At 40.1% G+C, this 22,433-nt stretch overlaps 2 protein-coding genes across 2 annotated transcripts; one reads left to right on the plus strand and one right to left on the minus strand.

Moving 5' to 3' along the window:
• The first annotated feature begins 2,352 nt into the window (after positions 1–2,352).
• On the plus strand, positions 2,353–18,564 carry SNW1 (SNW domain containing 1). The gene is made up of 14 exons (XM_027637609.1): positions 2,353–2,467; positions 3,466–3,619; positions 4,388–4,549; positions 9,703–9,798; positions 9,888–9,994; positions 10,830–10,934; positions 11,034–11,103; positions 11,874–11,939; positions 13,218–13,334; positions 13,688–13,829; positions 15,537–15,633; positions 16,448–16,565; positions 17,555–17,718; positions 17,795–18,564. Exons 1-14 carry the CDS (start codon positions 2,400–2,402, stop codon positions 17,997–17,999), a joined length of 1,671 nt encoding a protein of 556 aa, XP_027493410.1. The 5' UTR covers positions 2,353–2,399; the 3' UTR covers positions 18,000–18,564.
• SLIRP (SRA stem-loop interacting RNA binding protein) lies at positions 18,497–22,419 on the minus strand. The gene is made up of 4 exons (XM_027637613.1): positions 22,299–22,419; positions 22,066–22,124; positions 20,417–20,524; positions 18,497–18,621 (listed from the first exon to the last, which is right to left on the minus strand). Exons 1-4 carry the CDS (start codon positions 22,390–22,392, stop codon positions 18,562–18,564), a joined length of 321 nt encoding a protein of 106 aa, XP_027493414.1. The 5' UTR covers positions 22,393–22,419; the 3' UTR covers positions 18,497–18,561.
• Between the last annotated feature and the right edge of the window lie 14 nt (positions 22,420–22,433).

The following is a 22,433-nucleotide window of genomic DNA, read 5'->3' on the forward strand; positions in this document are numbered from 1 at the left end:
CACTGCTGACGATTCCTTTGCACTTTAAAATGGCAGCCAGTTCTCTATCCAGGTGGCACAGGACTTTGAGTGTTGCATAGTGCTAATTCTTTAATCAAAACATCATCAGAAGCAATGGGAGGTGTACCAGGTCAGGTTCAAGGACAATTATGTGAGTAATTTATTTATTTAGTCTGGTAGCTCACCTAACATAAAAAAATAAATTCCTTTCTCACTTCAAGAAGAAAATGAGAGAAAAAGCCCCAAACAAACCACAACCAATCAAAACACCATTCTATGTGACAACAACAGAAATGTATTAGATCAGAAATTAAACCCATTCTGGTTTTAAGAATTTCCCCAATTTCAAAAAAGTAAGCAAATTCAGACTATAATTGGCCAAGAAACATTGCTTTACACCAAAGCTTGAATAGTTTATTTTGGAAATGTTGAAAAGTATTCCAACTCCCCAAACTTCCCACAGTTTTTGAGTACAAAACTTCTCAGATTTTTTTTCCCAGTAAACATTTTTTACCAGTTAAACCCTATATGTAAGCATTTAGGTTTAATATGTGATAGGTAAGGCAGAGCAGGGACAAGAAGTCACAGCTGGATTTGTAGCACTTGCATAAAATAAAGACTGTGATATTTTTACACAGCCATATGGTTATGAGTAAGCTTATACAGCCCCTTTGTACCATATGGTCCACTCTATCCCGGGCTAAGAGCCTTTCATGTTCTCAAGCTCAAAATTAGCCAAGTCAGACATTAAAATCAAACCACAAAAAATGAGAGTTTCAAGAGGAAGAAACTAAAGTATTCAAAAGGAGCAGTGTTGCTTATAGCCAGACAGCTATAAACATCTGCAAGCACCTAGAGCTCACTGTCCGCAGTGAGAAAGGGAGTGCACAGTTCTCAGAACAAGCTGTAAAACTGAAGAAACAAAAGAAACACCTTAGTGCAGGAGCTGAAGCAGACTGCTCACCTACAATTTTACCTTCTGAACAAATTTGTATCGTGGCTGTCATATAAACTGTGTTGTGTTGTATATTTGCCATACAGAATTAAATATGTCACATCAAAGGACGAAGGAGAAATGTCAAAGCAGGAGGGAAAAAATGTACTTTTTCCACAGAGACAGAAGCCCTGGCAACTTCGGATGGGGAGCCGAGGCTCCTGAATCAGGAGGCAATATTGCCAGATGTGACAACAGCAATTCTGTTACTAAATGACTGACAGAAATGGATAAAAGAGATGACAGATGAGTTTTGCTCACGAAAATTATTGATAAATGGTATGTGTCAAACTCCTGTATCTTTAGCTTTGTCTAAAGTGCTTGTAAGAGGCCAGCTGTTTCGGAGAGAAGGGGAAGTATCTGTCATTCACAGAGGTGATATCAGAGGTGCTGTCACCACGATGCTAAGCCAAAGTCTGATTCTCACTGGAGATTATGAATTTTGGTATAGAGAGACTGCAAGAGGACTACCCTTACCTTCCTCCAAATCTCCCCTCAACTACAAATTGTAACAGATTAATTTAGCCTGCAGGACTAGTCTGCCCTGCAGATTAGATAATGAGACAGACAAATTGACTAAAGACTGCAAGACAGACATTTACTCTGCCTTATTTTCTTCCTGCCTCTTATGGTATGATTTTTTAATTTCCAATAGACCATGTTTGTTTCTTTAATCATTCTACATTTTCTTCTCTGACTGGCTCGTGTTTCTCAGCTAGATGAACTGTGCCTGGACCAGTGGGACTCTTCTCCCTTTGCTTCACCAGATGTGATGCAGTGATGGCAGTTACTAATTAATAAGTAAATGTCTTTGGTTATGTATGGTGACATACACTACCCATTCAACACAAATAGCAACTTGCCCGTGTAAAGCTCCCCCTAGTTCCCATCTATTACAACTCCCTGAGAAGTATTTTTCCATATTCCAAATTTTAATTATCCTCTAAAGAGTCCATTTCTTGACTTGATTTAAAGAAAAACTCCTGTGGAACATAGAAATGCCCATTTAATATAGACAACTCCTGGTGTTTAATGCAGAAGCTTTTATTTTAAATCAATATGTTTTATTCCACTTTCAATCTCTCTTCTTCCCTTCTGTCCCATGTCCCAGTTCAATGATTTCCAAGTAGCAGACATCAGAATAAGAAATTTTATTTCAATCCGTTTGCTCTGTATTTCCTGCTTTTCTCTTGGACACCTTCATCTGCATGAACTGTGAAGTTACTGAACTTACTGGATACTGCCTGAGTACCACAGGAGCGCTGATCGGGACCGCTGAAAGGAATAAACGGCGGTCTTATAAAACTACACCTCCCAGGATTCCTTGCGGCCCGCCCGTGCACCGCCGCGCTGTGAGTGACGTCACAAACCCGCAACTCCCAGGGCCGCGTTGCGAGCCCGGCGCATGCGCAGCTGGCCCTCCCTAGGCCCGGGTGCGGAGCGCTCGGCGGAGGCCAAGATGGCGCTCACCAGGTGGGTCCGCGAGCCCGGCCGGGCCCTGAGGGTGTCGCGGCTCCCGCCCGGCCCGGGGCTACCCCGCTGCGCTGCGGGTCTCCGCCGGCGGGAGGGGCCGCGCTCGGGGGGCGCGCCGCGGGGCCGCGGCCTCTCCTGGGCAGTGGGCCCGCCGGCCGGGCCGGGGCCGCGGGGAGGGCCTGGGAGAGCCGCCTCGCCCTGCCCCGGCGGGAGCGGGTGTTCGGTAGTGCCGTTGCTTGAGGGCTCTGCCTCCTTCGCGTGTTCCCTGCGGGAGGAAAGGAGCCCCTCAGCCTCCGTCGGGTCCATGGGGTTGTGTTGAGTTTCCCTCACGGACTCAGAGGGCGAGCGGTCTTTGTTACGAGTTGCCGTGTCCCTCGCAGGGCTCGGGAGTGCAGCTCCAGTGGCTGCCCCGGAATGCCGAGTTTGTCTGGGCGCTTCCCTAGTAAATGCGCAGAAGGGTTCCATAGACCGGAGGAGCTGAAAAACAGGAAGTCAAGCAATTGGGGTCTGACTTGTGTTTGACCGTGAGATGTCAGGCGCTGAGGGGGTGGTTGTTGAGAGATTTCTCTGAGGATGTTTGCTTTGAGAAAAGAGAGAGTCCTTGGGTTTAGGGACGTATTTTTTTTTTCTTCTCCGTAGGGTGGAAAGAGCACACGGTGGTATGTGTCATTCCTGTTGGAGAACAGGCATAGTCACACTCCTGTTCAAACACAATGTGAATGTGGATTAATTTAGCATTCGTTGTTTTAACAATCTTCCAGAATCCTGGGAAAGCACACGTCGCTTTTGCCCCTGTAATTTCAGAAGTTACTGCTCCCAGGTTTAGAAGCGTAACACTCAAGTTCCATAAATTATTTCTTAATCTCCAGAGAGTGATTGTAGAGAAAGTAATGACTTAAAAAGAAGTTGGTTTGAGCATAGTTGAGTGTCACTGAATGAAGTTATCAGAATTAACTTTGTATCTCCTTCTCTTTTGGCATCTGTCCGTGGACATGCAGTTTTTTGCCAGCTCCAACCCAGCTGTCCCAAGACCAGCTAGAACTAGAAGAAAGAGCTAGGGCTCAAAGATCCAGGCAGACTGCTCTGGTCTCATCCCGAAGGGAACCTCCCCCGTACGGGTACCGGAAAGGATGGATACCACGAGTACTGGAGGTAAATATTTAAATTCATACTGCAGTTATGTGTCCACTAATGGGGGAAAAAGTATATTTTCTGGAGTAGAAATAAACTCTGAGCACAGAATTGTGCAAAGTCTTATCATGTGCAGCGTTTTCAAGACTGCTTAATATATTCTTGTGTTAGGGGAGGTTCTAATTCATCAGGTTACTTAAAACATGTGATGGTAAACAGGATGTTCTAAGGATTCTTAATAAGGAAATAGGTCTGTGTTCTTTTTTGTTTTCATTCTGTGAATGCACAGGTCCTCTGAGAAGGACATCCATGTTGTTCCTTTGTCACTGTTTATTAAATACATGTTCCAGATTATAGGTGGAATAAGTGAACACATGTATATCATGCTCTTATCTGTTCTGTTCAAATGTTGAGTTGTTGGGTGCTGGCCCAGTTTTCAGTGTATTTACATGTCAAAATAAGGAAACACTTGACATTTGTACCATTGTAAAGCTTTGAAAGGAATGCAATGCCTTTTTAACTTGTTCACTTCATTATGGTGTGACAAGCAACAAAAACCCAGCAGAAATCTTCATCAAAAATGCTGCTCTTGTAATTTTAGTATCCACAGTTGCTTTATTGCAGAAGGTAAATTTTTGAAGTTCTAATTAATAAGTCAATTATTAATGTGAGTTAAATACTTAATTTTGTATTTTTTGTAGCACAGTATTACCTGCACATTTCCCATCCATGCAAATATTATACCTTTTTTTTGTCTCTTGGGCATTCACTACTTTTTTTTTTCTGTAGGATTTTGGAGATGGGGGTGCTTTCCCAGAAATTCATGTAGCTCAATATCCATTGGATATGGGCCGAAAGAAGAAAATGTCCAACGCTTTGGCTGTTCAGGTGGATGCAGAAGGAAAAATAAAATACGATGCTATTGCTCGACAAGGACAATCGAAGGACAAGGTAATATTTCTTTACATATTCAACTGGCATGTATACTTGGAAAAGTTGTATGTACACACTGCATGTACTTAAACTCATTGGCCTGGCATTAGCCAAATGGACTGCATCCTCTTCTCTTAAACTTAAAGAACTGAAATAATTTCAGATAGAAATTATGTTCTTCTCTGTCATGTAATTTAAAGATAAGGCAAAAATGGTGAGAGTCTCTACACAGAACTTACTTGATGGCTTAGTAGTTTTCATTAGCAAACTTTCCAATGAAGGCAAGAAACTGAAAACAGCTCTGCAGCCTCATTTCAGCATGGAGAGAGAGAGGGCAAAAAACCAGACAGAAAACATAGTTCAGCTTTCAGAACACTGCACCTTGTGTCTCACTGATTTAACATCTGACGCTTTTGGCTGTTTTCAGTGTTGTTTGGTGCTCCTTTTTTGTTATTGTTCTTTAATTGTTGCAAGAAAGTATTACCAGTGGTGATACTCCAAAAGTTTTATGCTGAGATCAGTGATGGCAAGATTCTCATTCAGTCTAATGGGAACCAACTTCAATTTCCTGACACTTGAGGTCCTAACTAGTATTGAGGAGACTGGGTACTTGGGTCTCCTAAGTCTGCTTTGAAGAGTATTTACATCTGCCTTTCCAAATGTGACCAAGTGGACTACATTAGACTTTAATTCTCTTAAGCAGATGTTGGAGGCTGGAAAACTGCTGAGGCACAACCAAGTGTATGACCAGCTGCTTGTTCCAGCAAGCATCTCCTGTAAAAAATAGGATAACCCAAAGAAAATCTAAGCACAGTGTTAACTAATAAGAGTGTTTTAGTTAATAGATATGAATAGTTGTTTTCAAAATAATTTGATTTCTCCCACTTTAATTTAGGATGCCTTGCAAAGCTTATGGATATGTAATATGCCCCATATCTTACTGCAGTTCAGGAAACTTTACCTCTCAAACAAAAAAATAGAGTCAACATTCTAAGTATATCAGGAAAAATATTTATTTTTAACAGATAAATTTTTGTTGTTTTAAATTGGTTCTATAGCCAGTAAGATTTTATAATTAACAGACACTGTTGAGTGTCAAAAAAGTGTCTCATCTTGTTTATCCTCATCCTGTGCCTCATATGTTACTGCAGCACCTTTGAAAAAGATGAGTGCAAATTGGACTCCATGCTGTCATGTGGAAGAAGGTAGTCAGACTAAACAAACAACAGCAGTGGCAATATTTTTTTGAGGGAACTTTTATTGGAGTTCCATCAGACTTTTATCTAATGTCTGGAATTATCTGTCAAGAGGAAGGTGCTAATAGATTAATTATATTTGAAGAATTTTGTGACTAAATATGTGATACTTATACTAAATAGAAATGTTACTTTTTCCAAAGCATAAAAATAATCTGAAACAGATGAGTAGACAAGAAATAATAATCATACCACTTTTAGTGAAGCTGCAGGTCAAAAAATAAGAAAAAAAATTAGCGAGGTTAAGCTCTAATTTTTTACAACTTGTCACGTGCATCTTTATTTACTTTTAGGATCATTTTTAATTTGCATGTAATAGAACTGTTCAGATTGGAATCCAAGTATTTTTGAAACATAACTAGATATGATAGTAGGCTTGAGGCAAAAGTGACTATAATCTTTTGGTGTGCTTTATTTGCTTCAGAGTTGGGAAAATACTTAGAACAGATAGAGTTAAATTTAAGCTGTTAACATTTGTCCTGTTTGATTCATGAAGATCTGTACTGTCATTCATGAATTTTCCATATGGCATCTGTAACAAAGATATCTATATTCTAATTTTGTAGCAATACTTACCAAAATGGAAGGGATGTGGGGCTTTTCCAAAACCAGGCTTTGTAGAACTGTAGAATTAGGGTTTCCTAACCTAAGCCTTCTGGGTCAGCTTGATCCTCATTGCATCTGGCTGGATGTAAATCCTGAGAGTAAAGATTAAGTATTGTGATTCAAGGGGGAGTAAAACTGAGGGAAAACTACATCATAGATTCATAGAATGGTTTGGGCTGGGACACCTTCTGCTAGACTGGGTTGCTCAGAGCCTCATCTCTTCTGGGCTTTACCACTTCCAGGGATGGGGTATCCACAGCTTCTCTGGGCAACCTCATCAATGCCTCTTCACCCTCACCATAAATAATTTCTTCCTAATATCTAATCTAAACTACTTTCCTTCAGCTTAAAGCCATTCCCCCTTGTCCTCTCGCTACATGCCCTTGTAAAAAGCCATGTAAGCTCACCAGAACAAAGTAGAGGGGCAGAATCACCTCCCTCGACCTGCTGCCCACACTGCTTTTGATGCAGCTCAGGATACAGTTGACTTTCTGGGCTCCAACAAATATTTGAAACAATTTCACTGGAAGCAGCAGAACTACTATTGCTTGATTTGTTTTGGAGGAGAAAGTACTGGCAGAGATGTCATATGGAGCAGTTCTTCAGTGATCTGTGTTGAGTTGAATAATGTGGAATGTTTTCTCTAAGAACTTCTGATAGTACAGATATCTAATCAGCAGGATTAGATACAGAAGTTCCATTTTTCGGAGGACTGCAGCCATAATTCAAATATTTCTTCAATCTTAATACTTAGAGCTAAAAGAAATAGATACTTAGCAGTCTGCCAGAAATGAGATGGAGTTTCTGAACCTATTCTATGAGCTACTTGTTTGGTCTGAGTTAAGAAGCAAATTTTGCTTTTGCTACATTTTATGGATTTTTTTGAAGTTGAATTTAGTATTCTGCCTTCTTGTAGAGACAGCCATTCCATCATCCAGCCCTTATCTCTAGATGACTTGTCAGCAGTTTCTACTATTGCAGTGATTTCATCTCTCTTGCATCTGTTCCCTTACATATTTAAAAAACAGTTGCTTCAGAGAATGTTCCTTGAAAAATACTGACGTAAATGTGATAGTCTGACAAGTCTGTTTGGGGCTGCAGAAAGTCTGCTAGACATGAAATGCTGGATAATGTTGGCAGACCTGGATGCATGACCTTATGGATCTGAGGATGAAGTTCTGTCTGGTTGTTGAGATGAAAGATTTCCAGCACTAGCTGTGTGGTTGGTGCTTGTGCTGCTGTAAATTCTTCCAGTTCTTTCTCTACTCACATTACTAAAAGCCAGGGTAAAATAACGCATCAATATTGATACATTTTGGTGAGACTGATGCTGTCCCCTTATTAGGAAAATAAGGACATGTGTTTTTATGAAGACAGAAGAGAGAGTGAAATCAAAGAATGGAACTATTAGGTCCATTACTTTTTTCTGGCAAGGATAACTTTTCATGCAGGAGTTGGATTTGTTCTTGGTGGCCCAAAGCTGTGGCTTAGATGGTAAAGGTGAAAAAAAGAATCACAAAACTTACCTACGGCTTTTTTCTCAAGGTTGACAATTCAATTGAAACATTTACATGAGAGTAGTTCCCTTGTTGAAGGAACTCCTGTCACAGCATATTCAAGGGAACATGAATATAACTAAAATAATCAAAAGTGTTCTTTACTTGTGATGTATTTTCCTTTGTGGTAGAGCTTTGAGAGTTTATCACCAATTTTTTCTCTGGTGTGTGCACCAGGCTTACAACCAGGCAATTTTAATGATCTCTAAAATGTTACATGCTTCATATGGAGAAACCATTTTTTGACAAGGAAAAAATTCATTCTGCGTTGCTTGATAGTAGATTCTTGATTTACACGTAGGATTGATGAGCCCTGTACAGGGCTGGTTGGGGTATACAGAACAAAATATGTCGAGGAGAGGAATTTATGTGTACCAAATTAAGAAATTTCTGTCAAGACACTGCATCTATCAAGTGTCTTGTGAAACTCTGAATGTGATTGATGTCTAAGTCCTGCCATGAGATACAGTAGTGGAGGGGCATAGTACAATATCAAACAATCTGATTCTCCTTTTTATCTTAGATTAATAAAATGTTTCAACATTACTAATAAAATAAGATAAATGTCTAGAAAGAAACAACAAAAAGAAGTGTAACTTCTTTATCTGCCTCTCTATATCACCTCAAAAAAGGGCTACAATTAAAACATGCAAGTGTATCAAGGTTTTGATGGCAACAGAAATATTTGTATTTTCAGGCTAATTTAATCTATATCACAGATTTCTTCCATAATCAGATTGCTATTTTTGCATGCAATACTTCAGAGTTTAGATAGTTCATGTAGCTCATTTGTACCTCAGTGTACAGTAGTTTTTAGAGCACCTCTTGGACCTATTTTTTTTATTTTCTTTTTTTGTCTTCTGAGGTGCTCTAAAGGCCTTTCAGCATACTTTGTTCTTCATACAGCAAAACCCTTAGATTTAATTACCTTAGAGGAACGCTGCTTTTCAGATGTCCTTCATTCAGCATCTGAGAAGCTAGAATATTATTGATAATAATTCAAAGGATTAAAATTTTAGGAGTGAAGGCTGAGAAGCAGAAAATGGCTCTTGTGTGACTAATTAATGCTGAGGCTAAAGGTCAGTTTTAAGTTGGACATGCACTGTATAATGAACTTGAGATAATAGTTCTGAGGACTTTTAACCCTTTGAACTAAAACTTCCTATTTTGCTGGATACTTGTGAAGCATTAATGCAATTCAATAAATTTTTCCCTGTATCCATCTAGTAGTGTTCTTTCCTTATATATAAAATTGGAACTTAAAGCTACTAAAAGCTAACTGCATGTTATGTGAAGACTCAAGTACCTATATAAGGGACAGTGTCAAGAACAAATTTCTCAAGTATTTGTTTTTTCAAGAAAATAGTAAGTGTAATGAAATTAAAAAATCCAGATGATGGAAAATACTTAGATTCTTGATTCTTGGGGGTTTTGTCTGTCTTGGGGATCTTAAAAAAGGAAACTACTAGGAATGGGAAGCAGGAAAATGGTCTCTAATGACAGTTCTGAGAGTAATGTATATAATTATATTTAATCAAATAGCTTCTTTTCTTCAATTACTCTGTCTGTAAAATGGGATCCAGAGTATATTCGTGTTCTATGGGAGTAATTGAATAATGTGACTGTAATGCATTTATAGTTGTATATGAATTTTAATTAATACCTAAAGTAAAGTCTGAGCCTGAAACATTTCCTTTGATATATGTAGGCGTATTCCTGTTCACCAGCACTACTAAAATCTAATGTCTTCCAGGTTATTTACAGCAAATACACAGATCTTGTGCCAAAAGAGGTCATGAATGTGGATGATCCTGAACTGCAAAGACCAGATGAGGAGGCAATTAGAGAGGTATTGTATGCACTGATGTTTGTAGTTATCAGTGGTATGCTTTGTCTTGCATATACAATGGGATGCACAGTGTGGTATTTTTTCTTCAGATAACAGAGAAGACAAGAGCAGCCCTGGAGAAATCAGTCTCCCAGAAAGTTGCAGCAGCCATGCCAGTTCGAGCTGCTGACAAACTGGCTCCTGCACAGTACATTCGGTATGTAGTGCTGGTGTCTGTAAGAAGATGTGATACATTAAATTTGTTAAAATTGGCATATGCCTTGAATTTCTGAGAACAGAAATTCCTCTTGAATTCTGTTCTTCTGTAAGGAAAATGAAACTGGCCTATATATTTTTATTTAATCCACTAATGATCACCTAATTTGAAGCATGTAGAAATAAGTCTTTCAACATGTCATGAGCTGTGGCACTTTGTGGAGGGGTTATTGTTTTAGCAAAAAAATACAGATTTGTCAGGGATCGCTTTTAATGATGCTGCCTGAAAACAGAGTATTTACTGTGAGTTTCAAGTCAAGACAAGTCACGTTACAAAGTTCTTCCTTCATAGAAAATGAGCAATTGGAAAGAATTGGAATTACAAGGAAACTGATACTCATTTATGATGAGTTTCTCTTTCAAACACAGAAAAATTTCATGGCAGGGTTACATTTGGCCTGAGGTGAATCCTGAAAAGAAGTATGTAAAGAGATTCTTACTAACCAGTAAGAAGTTACCAGAGCTTCACATACATAGGCAGAGAGTATTGTGACAGGCTGTGTGTACTGTTCTGGTTTTTCTTCTGCTTCAGAATCTAGATTGAAACAGAAGAATATAGCCCTGGGAAGTTACCTTCTTGTCTGGTGTAACTAAGTCTCTGCACTCAGTCCAGTATCATCTGTGCAGTTACCTGCTGCTGATAAGTCACATTGGAGAAATCTTAAACTGGTGTGGATAAACTGAAAAGGCAGTTAGAGTACTGAACTGGGTAACAATGGAGGTGGGAAAGGAATATCTAGCTGTGTGCAGAGAACTGAGCACTTTGTTTTATTCAGATACACACCATCTCAGCAAGGCGTTGCATTCAACTCTGGAGCAAAACAGAGAGTTATTCGGATGGTGGAAATGCAGAAGGACCCTATGGAGCCTCCAAGATTCAAGTAACTATCCAAAACTTATTCATAGCAAATAGAAGATTCTGAACTGTATTTCCATGCAACGTGCTGACTGTAATTGTAACTGTTTTCTTAATTGTTCAGAATTAACAAGAAGATTCCGCGAGGACCACCTTCTCCTCCAGCACCTGTAATGCACTCTCCTAGTAGAAAGGTATGAAATATCGTAACTGATCTCAGTTTTGAATCCTTAGATGATTCACAAGTTCTGCTTTGATCTGGTTCTTTTTGTGCACCTCCTCCTCACTTGTCTTTTAATGCAATGTTAATTGATAAACTTCGTGCCTGGTGCAGTCTTTTTGTTAGTTTTTAATTTTTTCATTTGGGCAGTTCTCTACATAGCTGTTTTACATATCTTGTCAAAGCTTAAGTAGATGTCTCAGATTTTATACAGGGCTGCTTGTTGAATTTGTTCATGGCATGGCTGAGGACTGAGGCTTTAGCCTTGATACACTTACGTTGCTTTTAGACAACACTGTTAAACTAATCGTGATAACACTGACGTGTGTCATTAAGGATTAGCTCCTTCTGCGACATGAGTGGTTCATCAGTTTGCTACAATTTGAACAGCTGCCAAATGTGCAAATGGTAACAAGCTGGCTGTGAGTTAGGGCCTGTTTGGTGAAAGCTTAAGAAGATGGCAGAAGAGCTGTCGTGACTTTATTCAGTGTTGGCAAAGGTACAGTGCAGAAATAAACCCCGTGGCAGGGGGCTTAGGACTGGATGATCTTTAGGGTGTCTTCCAACCAAACCATTCCTTGATTCTGTCATCTTATTGCTGCTTAAGAAGAACTGGGTTTTTGTGGAGTCCTGAACTTTCTACTCTAATTTATTTCAATAGTTTTAAAGTTGCCTTTGAGAAAGAAAACAGTATTTCCTTTTGCTATAAATCTGAAGATAATGTTGCTTCTTCTCCTAAATCAGATGACTGTGAAAGAGCAGCAAGAGTGGAAAATTCCTCCATGCATTTCAAACTGGAAAAATGCAAAGGTAATTATGTTCTTGCAATTTTATTTTTCTGATGTTGCACCCTCCTGGGAAACTTCACTGAATGATTTACGCTTGAATAATACTGGTTTTAAACCTCTAGAGTTAGGTAAACTGCTGGCTTCCAGCATGGAGAACACATGATTGTACAGCTCATTTTTTTTCTGTTTGGTATATAAGGGTTGTCAAATTGAGAGGAGTATAGAACTGAGGGAAGATGTGTTAGTTCCTGGCAGAGATTATAAATTTTGAGAGGAAAAAATGGCATTAGTTAAAATCCCCATAATAGTGCAGTCTGAAACCAAAATCTCTGGAGTTCACAAGTAAAGCCATCTAAACTGAAAAAGAGAAGGGTATCAGAGACCCAAGCATGTTTCTTTTTAATACTGCAGTCCACATTTCTGGAAAGTTTCCTTGTTGAATTCTTTCATTAATTAATTTTCATCACTGGTCAGCTTAGCTATTTTTCTTCCTTGTTTGAGTAGGTAAGTCTTGTCCCTTTGATTTTTATAAGCCATTAAGTTTATACCCAGAGAGAGGGGAGAATTAGTTTATTAATTCACTGCAGTAACTGGTCGAATCATTCTGAAACTTACCAAGCTGTTGTCCTGAGGCAGCCTCTTCAAGTGGAGGAAGGAAAAGCTGCATGTTTGGATGTTACTTTTTTTTTTCCTTACCCCAACACAGCTGTCTAACTGGGACTGGTGCTAATTATAAGATCAAATTTTAGGTTACAGATGGTAAAACCAAAGCAAAAATTTTGTAGAGCTCGCTAAAGAATCTTAAAATAACATTTATAAGGAATTTTAGGTTTCAGCTTCTGAAAGCAGAATTGGCATTTAGTGTGTCTTACTTTTGCTGTAGTCTTGCCCTTTACTTTCTCTTTTTGAATCATCTAACCTCTTAAGAGGTATGAAAACTGTTTAGGTAAAATGATTTTTAAGCAAAAAATGGTAAAACAGCTTAGAGACTGGAAAAGCTATTATCTATAGGTCTTAACACAGAGTAAAGAGTGGACTTTATCAATCAAAAACTGTCTTTTATCCAAAGATGAAACTTGAAGGGAAACTGATTCAGATTTGGGGAATGTGGAATTGGAGTGAAGCTTAGTATTATCTGGTAAGAACTTGAAGTACATATAAAAAGGAGATCCATTGAGACATATTAATGATGGCCTGTGAGTTTTATATGTATTTTTCTTTTCTTACACCATAAATGTAATAATACTTGTTATTACAAATAATGTTTCTGTGATTAATTTCCTCTCTGTTTTCACTGTAGGGTTACACCATTCCACTAGATAAGCGTCTGGCTGCAGATGGCAGAGGATTGCAGACTGTTCATATTAATGAAAACTTTGCCAAGCTTGCTGAGGCACTCTACATTGCTGACAGAAAGGTCAGGTTGTTGTTTAAACTGTTTTGTTCCATATCGTTTTACCTTCTTTGTATGTTTATTTCCTTGGGAAAATCAACTGTGAATAGTTTATAGCTTTTTGATTTCTCCTGCTTCCTGGTTAACGTAAGACTAAAGGTCTTATCCCCACTGTCTCTGAATCAGTGGCTCAGTGTGGGTGAAATTATTGGAAGTCACGTGTCTTCTCTCTCAGCTCTAACTGCTATGGCTGTCCAGATTTAAACTTCCTCTTTTGGCTTCTGTCCTGTTTACTGGATAACTCCATGACAGAAGATCTGCTTGTCTCCCAGGTGTGCTAGGCTTTCTGTCATTTTAACTGTGTCTTCTTTGTGCAGGCTCGTGAGGCAGTAGAGATGCGTGCCCAGGTGGAGAGAAAGATGGCTCAGAAGGAAAAGGAGAAACATGAGGAAAAGCTCCGAGAAATGGCTCAGAAAGCCAGGGAGAGAAGAGCAGGGATCAAAACCCATGTTGAAAAAGGTACATTTCTGTGTTATTAAGATGCTATGGCTTTTTTTAACACTCTGCATCGTGGGTTTGGAGCAATAACCTGAGAACTTATAGTATCTAAATTCCATCTGAAATTTCTAAGCATGACATCTGTTCATATCTTCACTCGATTGGTTAATTGACTGGCTGGTTTGATGGAATCCAAGTTTGAACCTCACAGCAGTATGGGGTGTATACAGGTTTAGGACAGTTGAGAATTTCAGAGTTATTAATGCAGCAGTGCAAATGATGGCTTTCTTAGACGGTTCTAAACTAATTATTTTTTTAGAAGAAGCTTGTTGCAGGTGAAGGGCAACTTTGTTTAGAAGAACTAAACCATCTTTTAAGTTTTCAAAGGTGGTAAATGCGATATTCTGTTTCCTGCACTGTTATAACTAGTCTTGCAGAACTGTAGTTCTGTTGGCCACTAAGCCCAAAAAAACCCTGCTAACCTAACTAAATTGTAACCACTGTGATAAATGTTATGCTTTGATTGAAATTACACTTCAAAGATCAAGATGATGAACTTAGAGAGCAGTTATGGTCTCTCTAGAAGGTGGAGGGATATGTCATAGAATGCCAAACCCTGTAGCTAGGATGTACTAACCTCTTCCCAATGAGCTGGGGACTGGCAAGGTAGAGAGCCACTCTGTTGGAAAGGACCCAGGAGTCCTAGTGGCAATATGCTGAACAGAAGGCAGCAGTGTGCCCTGGCAACAGTAAAGCTAAGGGCATGCGAAGCTGCATCTGCAGGAGTGTAACCAGTAGGTCAAGGGAAGTAATAATCTCCTTGTAGTGGTGACCTGTTAGACTGCATCTGGCATACTTTGTGCAGTTATGGGCCTCCAGGTACAAGACAGACATTGATAAACAGGAGTCAATTCAGTGGAAGGCCATCCAAATAGTCCGAGGGCTTGAGTATCTGCCTGTTCAGGAGATGCTGAGAGAATGAAGCTTGTTCTGCCAGGAGAAGATGTGGCTTTGGGGCCAGCTAATGGGAGCTTTCCCACAAGATCATACCACAGTGATCCCTGCAAGATTATCAGAGGTCTTCACTGAGCTGCACAATGGAAGAATGAGACAGTGATCAAGAGTTGAAGCAAGAGGTTCCAACTACGAGAGGAGAACAATTTTCACCATGAGGACAAGCAGCAGTGGAACAGGTTGCCTAGGAAGTCTAGCAGTCTATCCTTGCAGGTTTTCCCCACTTGAGTGTGAAAAGCCCTGAGGAACTTGGTTTGAACTCAGCATTGACCCTGCTTTCAGCAGGAGGTCGTGAACTAGACTCCCTTCCAACCTGAGTGATTTTCTGATACTACATCACAGAATGTTCTTCAAAGCACTTAAATCCCTGTGTGTTTGAACAATATTTTTACACTTAAATTATGATATAATGATCTGTAAGTGTTTTAGGATATTAATTTTAGACAGACAAGTATTCTAAGCTTTTAAAGGTTGGGAAAACACAGTTGTTGGGATATGTCTGCTTTGATTCTTGTAAAGGACAGTCAATTGCTTGTGGCACAAGAACCTGTGGTGTTCCATGTGTTTAGTTTGTTTAAAGTGTAACATTTTAAACAGTGGTAAGGGTCACTTCTGTAAAAGAATACTGAATAGAATTACTGTGCCAGTGTCTGTGGCATAATTAATTCAGACTTCAAATATTTGTCTATAATGAGCAATCTTGCATTTGTTCAGAGGATGGAGAAGCTAGAGAAAGAGACGAAATCAGACATGACCGGCGCAAAGAGAGACAGCATGACAGAAATCTTTCCCGGGCAGCCCCTGACAAAAGGTGAGTCACAAGAAAAAGCTGCTTTATTCCTGTACTGGCACTGGCTTTCCCACTAGGGAGACTATTCTTCTCTAGGGAGACTTCTGCTCAGTGTAAGTGCCTGAATTGTACCTTGTGGAGATATTCACTGTTACGAAGCACAGTTCATTCACTGTATGGAAAGTTATTACTCTGTTAAAATACTGCAGTACTCTCTTCAGTGTAGAATTTTCAATATGAATGAGAAAGGGGGGAGTGGTGTGTTGGTTTTGGGTGGAGGTTTTTTTAGCAGAACTTCAGTATATTCAGATTTAATTAAAGTGTTGACAGCAAAGGTTGAAACCTTGATCCTATAACTTCGATGAGACCAGACATGGTGGCTTTGTTTCTCGAAACTATTAATTTAAAGTAAGCTTAGATTTATGATTGTAGGGTGAAGTATCTTGTTTGCTGAAGCCAGTGAGATTTCTGAGCACAAATGGTTTCTGGAGGCTTAAAATCTCTAATATCTTAAAATTGGATTGCTTGGCCTTCCCAGAATATAACTACACTGGTTCTTGCAAAAAACAAATATGACATTTTAGACGAAGTCAGCTTGATGTAAATTGAAGATAGTGGAAAGCAAATTTAAATGTCATGCCCAGCTGAACATAACTTTTCCAAATGTTTCCTTTGCCAGGAGACAAATTTTAAATGTTACCTTGTAAGGAAGGGCAACAGTCAAAATCCGGCTCCTGAGGCAAATGGTTAGCAACTAATACAGGATCAGGTTGCAATTGAGCATGTCAACAAGTATGGTTTACTGACCTAATAAAACTTTAAATTTTTAATTCAGGTCAAAGCTGCAGAGAAATGAGAACAGAGATATCAGTGAAGTTATTGCCCTAGGCGTACCCAACCCCAGGCCATCCAATGAAATCCAATATGACCAGAGGCTGTTCAACCAGAGCAAGGTAAAATAGCTTTTCACAGCTCTGTAGCTTTCTATGAGAACACACTCATCCTTCCTTAGTGGGTATGGCTAGAATACTGAAGTGAGCCTGTTTTTATGGTTGGTGTGGATACACTCTGAAAGAAGTCTCTACAGAACTGGTTAGGAAATTATTAATTTCCTTTATCAATAGCCTTAGGAAAAAAAAAAAGTAATATTCTGAATGTGTAACTGGATCAAAGTGTTGTTATTTTTCTCACTGGGGAGTGGGGAGAAAGAAATGATTTTTGCCTTCAAGCTGCAGTGACCTCATTTTCTTCTCTTGTACAGATGTACTGACTGAATAGGGAAATCTGCTTTCAGAGAGGAGCAAGTAAATACTTGCTATTCCCATTATTGCTTATGTTAATAATGCTTTGCAAGATATAAATAGTTAACAGCAATATTTATTTTCCCTGAACTTTATACTATTCAGAGATGAAAAACTAGATTAGGCTTCAGAAAGTCCCTGAATAGACTTGCAGTTTGTCAATCATTCTTTTTCATGTCTCCAATGAAAGATCTGCAGGCAGAAGGGAAAGCTGATGAATTAAAAACGAACAAGCAGGCACTTCTATATCTCTGTGTGATTTGGATCAGTCAGCTTAAATCGTGTTTTCCAGAAATTTTGAATAATACACATTAGCTACACATAGCTACTTAGCTAGCAGACAGCTGTACTTGTAGGGTAGACTGAAATGATCCATTATTTTGAAATATGGATGGCTATAATCCTTCCTGTTGGCTCTTTGGAAGAGGACTGAGGCTTGTAATGTTACATACTCTGGACTTCATCCCAGACCCAAACCCACTCATATCCTGATTTAAGTGCTTGGAATAATTTGAAATCAATAGTAAATCACACAATACCATTTTTGTGTATCTGAATAACACCATCAGTGTATTTTGACGTTAAAATAAGTTTGCTGAAGTTTTGCAGTCTCATTTGTGGTGCTCTGCTGTTCTTCACAGGGTATGGACAGTGGCTTTGCTGGAGGAGAGGATGAAATTTATAATGTTTACGACCAGCCTTGGAGAAGTGGCAAAGATATGGCCCAAAACATCTACAGGCCAAGTAAAAATGTGGATAAGGACATGTATGGTGATGATCTAGAAGCTCGAATCAAGACCAACAGGTAAGAAAACAAAGTTAAGAAATATTCTTAATTACTACTCTGAAGTTGTTCAGCTGACTATCACCTTCTCCTGCAGGTTTGTTCCTGACAAAGAATTTTCTAACTCTGATCGTAACACCAGAGGGAGGGGCAGAGATGGACCAGTTCAATTTGAGGAAGATCCATTTGGTTTGGACAAGTTTCTGGAAGAAGCTAAGCAACACGGTGGTTCTAAACGGCCCTCAGATAGCAGCCGCCCCAAAGAACATGAGCATGAGAGCAAAAAGAGGAGGAAGGACTGAATGCCTCTGCTCCTGGACAGGTTGGGAAACGGACTTCAAGCTTGGACTTCATGCAAAAGAATTTTTAATATCGTACACGTATAGGAGGATTGCATTGTAACATAGCAGTTCACAACTCTTGTGTGGATCCGTACACGCACCCACCCATTCTTCTACATAGGACAGCTGCCCCTGGAGAGAGGAGGAATAGAGACCGCTTTGAAACATTTCATAAGGGAATTAGTTATTCTTAGCAAGTTCTCTGACTTTGCTGATTCTCCCTTGCCCAGCATCTCAGGGTAAGAATGTAGACTCCTTCCTACGGCTTTAGTTTTTGTAGGTAGTTCAAGCTTTGACTTAATCTGTTAAAAGCTTTCCTGCTGTATATAATTACCGTCTTATGCTGTAACAGATGCTGGGGTGTTTATGATTCGGTGTTTCTTTAGTGTGGCTATACCCTTTATCTGAACAAGGGAGGGGAAACAGCTGGATTCTGTTTTAAAAAAAGTACTCGTTCATAGTTTCTCAGTAATCTTTATTTTAGTTTCTTTACATTTAGTGAAATAAAGCCTCCTTCCACCACTCACTCCCTTGGATTCCTTCTTTGACTGCGTCTTCTGTGGGTCTGCTGTTTGAGAGTGAGCTGAAAACAATGGAAATTATTCAGATTAGCTAGGCAAGAAGGTTCAGTATTTTTCATTTCCGATCATCCAGAACACTGATATAGAAAGCAGAAAATATGTTTATAACTGGTTCAGTTCCATGAGCCCCAGGATAAGGCTTTCCTGACAGCAAAGTTGAATATGTATTGCACAGCAAATGCTGATTCTATCAGCAAAATGCATCTTTAAAGCTTGTGCTTTCAAGTGGAACTAATAGAAAGTAACTGTCTAAACCTGGCCTAAAATGAAGTGGGAGAAGTGCTCGTGTATTCTAGAGAAGCTTGCATTTTTTAAGAAATGAAGCTAACTGCTGTCTGCCTTCTGCTTTTTATTTTACTACAAAGAAGCCTTTTAGATCTTGCACCTCTTGTGAGAATATAGGCCTTGAAGCCTAGGCAGTTAAATGAATGTGGCTATTTTACAGCTTCAAGAATAAAAAAGCAGCAAAATAATTTACAGGAAATAGACACTACTCACCTATACTGTTTCTAGTATTATTTTGGTAATAACACCCTAGTTCAGCACAATTTATGTGAGATCAGACTACTGCCTGTCTTGTCAGAGTTTAAGGAGTCTTTAATTTTTGCTTCCATTTTTGTACCACAGTTGTAACTCACAGGTCAGTTCTTCTTGGGAATAGGTAACCACAACCAATGAAGACCAATGCAGTAGTATGAACCATGTCAAGCAAAACACTTTCTCACAATCAACATACTATATCTCTGAAGTCTCTTGCCAATTCATTTTACTCTTACTATCTCCTAGCATTCAAAGTCTCAAGATAGAGCAACTAGTTGTCAAAAGGATATTGAAGAATTCCTATTAATTATTCAAAGGCATGAATTGATCGTGTCTGGCCTGCTTGTTGCTCATGGCTTCACTCTGTACTACTAGGTCTGAGTAGCGAGATCAGCTGAAGCACATGTAAGTCTGTAAGAAAATCCCCAATTTAGGGAACACACTAGATGCAAGTTTCTAATGATTTTGACATGAGACCTGATAATAAATCATTGGCTTTGGGCAGCCATTGACTCACTGGTTTTTTTTCCTTATCTGTCTCCACCACTGCATACTAAATATTTGCAAAGCAGTGGGATGGTCATTTCTTTGCTCTGTTTCTTTGCTGCAGTGAAGCTAGAGGATACAGTTGTCTGGCTCTAAGTGACCAGTCAATGACACACACTTGCACTAGACCATGCACACTGTCTCAATACCATGCACTGACATTACCAAAGTGTCACATTTTTTCCTTCACTACCATGTAAAATGTTAAAGATGGAGAGAACTTTAAATTAGCTTTAGTGGAGGGGGTTTTTTATCTTGAACACATGAAAGCAGGCAGCTGATTTCTCCTGTATGAAATGATGGCTGAAGAAAAATAAATTTCACTGAAGTTCAAAGATTAGCATTACTTTGTCATGTTTCCCCTGTCAACCAACATCCAGATTAGATATTGGAATCCATCTGCAGAAACCTGTATTGCAAATTACAAACTAATTGCATTGCAGATCTCAAACGGTTTTACTGTATTCACATTGCTTTAGCATAGCAGTTTTTGGTCTCTAGAGTGTGATCTCTGTGGTATCCCTAGGATCTTCGACCCTAACACCTTGAGGTGAGAGAAGGGAATAAACAGAAGTGTTAATTATTTAGAAAACATTAAAAGCATGCTGAGTAGCAAAATGCTTAATCACACTTTGAATATTTTCATGTTACTGTGTCAAATCACAGGCAGAGTGTCAACTCATTACTTCATTAAGGAAATTAGCACATTACCTTGGAACCTTCAAGTATGTGGGAATCCTTCTTTAACACGTTCTGAACATCTTCTGGAGTTGAGAATTTAATCCAGCAATAACGTCTGTGAAAGCCTGTATCTCTGTCCTAATCACCAGTTAAAAAAATAAAACACAATTACTATATCAAATATTCACATAGGCTGTTAAAACTTTCTGTGGATATTGAATTTAAGGATTCGGAAATTATCAGAGAAATTGGCACACTTGCTGTTTCAGAAGCTTTTTTCACACTTTAAGACTTTTGCTATCATTGACAGCATGTGGGGGCCTAGCAAAAGCTGTTCTGCCTCCCTTTCAATTTGAATCTAGCAATAATAAAAAAATTCAAGATTTTAAGTTATAGTTAATAGGAATAATGCAGAGACAGTGGTTTCAAACAGCAATATTTACCTACTAATAAGCCAGTCACAACAGAACTGACATTTAAGTGGCTGCAGTACTTGAAAAGCATTTAGCAAGATTAAGCAGCTGCTTAAGAGACTAAGAAAGCAGGCTTCAGTCAGGTTCAGGTTCAATCTGCCACTGATCATCAGGCATGACCGGCAGCACTCCCAAACCACCAGTGAAGTTTTTGCCCACAAGGTACTGTCTGGTTTCAGTATCACAGCAATGTCTAAATTAGGCTGTCTTGCACTGCTGACAGATTTTTGTATCTCTGGCAGTTTTAAGCATTAATGAAACTCCTAAAGTAATCGCTGAATCAAAACATACACATGCGTGTCACTTCAATCAGTGATGGAGCTGGGTCTGCAACAAAGCAGTGCAGATTGTCCTGGGCCCGAGGAACAGCGTGGCAGGCACCTAAGCTTCAAGTGTTTGGAAATAGCCAGCCTGTTTCAAACTGTCTTTTTCCATTTCCAAATTAGTCCTCAACTGATAGCGAACCCATCAGCTCACTAACTGGAGTTCACTACACACTGAGCTTAATCTAACAGACTATTACTCCCCATGGAGAAACACAAGTGGGCAGGAGAACCTCTACTTCAGTGATGGCCGGCAACTTACCCATAAAGGAGAACTTTTTTTGACTGCTCATCTCTAAGAAACTGCACTGGATAGTACGATCCCTGACCTACATGCTCAGAAGATAAACAGCCTAAACGGTAGAGGCACGAACAGCTTGGCAGCACCCTGCAGAGGTTATGGTTAGCCCCACACTCTGGATGGGGTCTGAACCCACAGCAGGAAACGACTGTAGGTTCATACCCACACCTTTAGTATTTTGGCCAGTGAGACCAGGCACATAAAAACTTTATTCTCTGTCAGAAGAATGATAACAAGATAGAGAAGCTCAAACCACTTTTAGGTTCGTTATTCAGAACTGGCAGCATCAACAGGATCTGAGGGATGTGCTTTGTACAACTCCCTGAAAGCCAACGGAGACCATTAAGTTTCAATAAGGCCTACAGCTCTCAGACAAGTGGTGGCACCCGCTGGGAGAAGGAGCCAAGGGTAGCGAGCACTGAAAACCAGACTAGAGTACAAAATAAGGCCTCCAGAGAGCAGCTCCTAGGAAGCGGGGAAGCTACTCCGGGGCAGGCCTTCAGCCGCAGGCCCAGCCGCCAGCTCTTCCCCGCTTCACTAAGAGGGCATGAGCAGCGACCCAGAGGACGCGCAGGTACTCACGAACGGCAGCTGGCACCTCTGCACCGACCCGAACTGGGAGAAGTACTCCTTCAGCTCCTCTGTGGGGAAACGCGCCTGGTTAGCCCGGCCCGCCGCCTCCGCGCAGCCGCGCCGCTCTGGCCCGACCCCCGGCCTGTGCCGGCACACGCGGAGGGGCCGTCCGACCCCGCCAGCTTCGGCACCGGTGAGAGATGGGCCAGGGAAGGAGGGGAGAGATGAGGGGGCAGACTCACTGCTCGACACTGTCCAGGGAACCTCAGCCACAAAGATGTCGAAGAGCTGCCGGGAACGGCGCCCAAACGCCCGCGCCGCACCAGCCGCCGCCATGTCGGGACTGCGGTGGGGGGGAAGGAGGGCCCCTCCTGCCC

Source organism: Corapipo altera, unplaced genomic scaffold, assembly GCF_003945725.1.
Source record: "Corapipo altera isolate COAL_440 unplaced genomic scaffold, ASM394572v1 23, whole genome shotgun sequence".
Classification (NCBI taxonomy): Eukaryota; Metazoa; Chordata; class Aves; order Passeriformes; family Pipridae; genus Corapipo; species Corapipo altera.

What these genes read in the sequence shown, in the direction of transcription:
- SNW1 (XM_027637609.1), top strand. Translation starts at nt 2,400, where the DNA reads ATGCGCAGCTGGCCCTCCCTAGGCCCGGGTGCGGAGCGCTCGGCGGAG. An exon ending in ATGGAGCCTCCAAGATTCAA is followed by an intron (nt 10,935 to 11,033) that starts GTAACTATCCAA and finishes TTAATTGTTCAG; the next exon opens with AATTAACAAGAAGATTCCGC. An exon ending in TCTACATTGCTGACAGAAAG is followed by an intron (nt 13,335 to 13,687) that starts GTCAGGTTGTTG and finishes TTCTTTGTGCAG; the next exon opens with GCTCGTGAGGCAGTAGAGAT.
- SLIRP (XM_027637613.1), bottom strand. Translation starts at nt 22,392, where the DNA reads ATGGCGGCGGCTGGTGCGGCGCGGGCGTTTGGGCGCCGTTCCCGGCAG. An exon ending in TCCCTGGACAGTGTCGAGCA is followed by an intron (nt 22,125 to 22,298) that starts GTGAGTCTGCCC and finishes GTTTCCCCACAG; the next exon opens with AGGAGCTGAAGGAGTACTTC. An exon ending in AGAGGTGCCAGCTGCCGTTC is followed by an intron (nt 20,525 to 22,065) that starts GTGAGTACCTGC and finishes ACTGGTGATTAG; the next exon opens with GACAGAGATACAGGCTTTCA.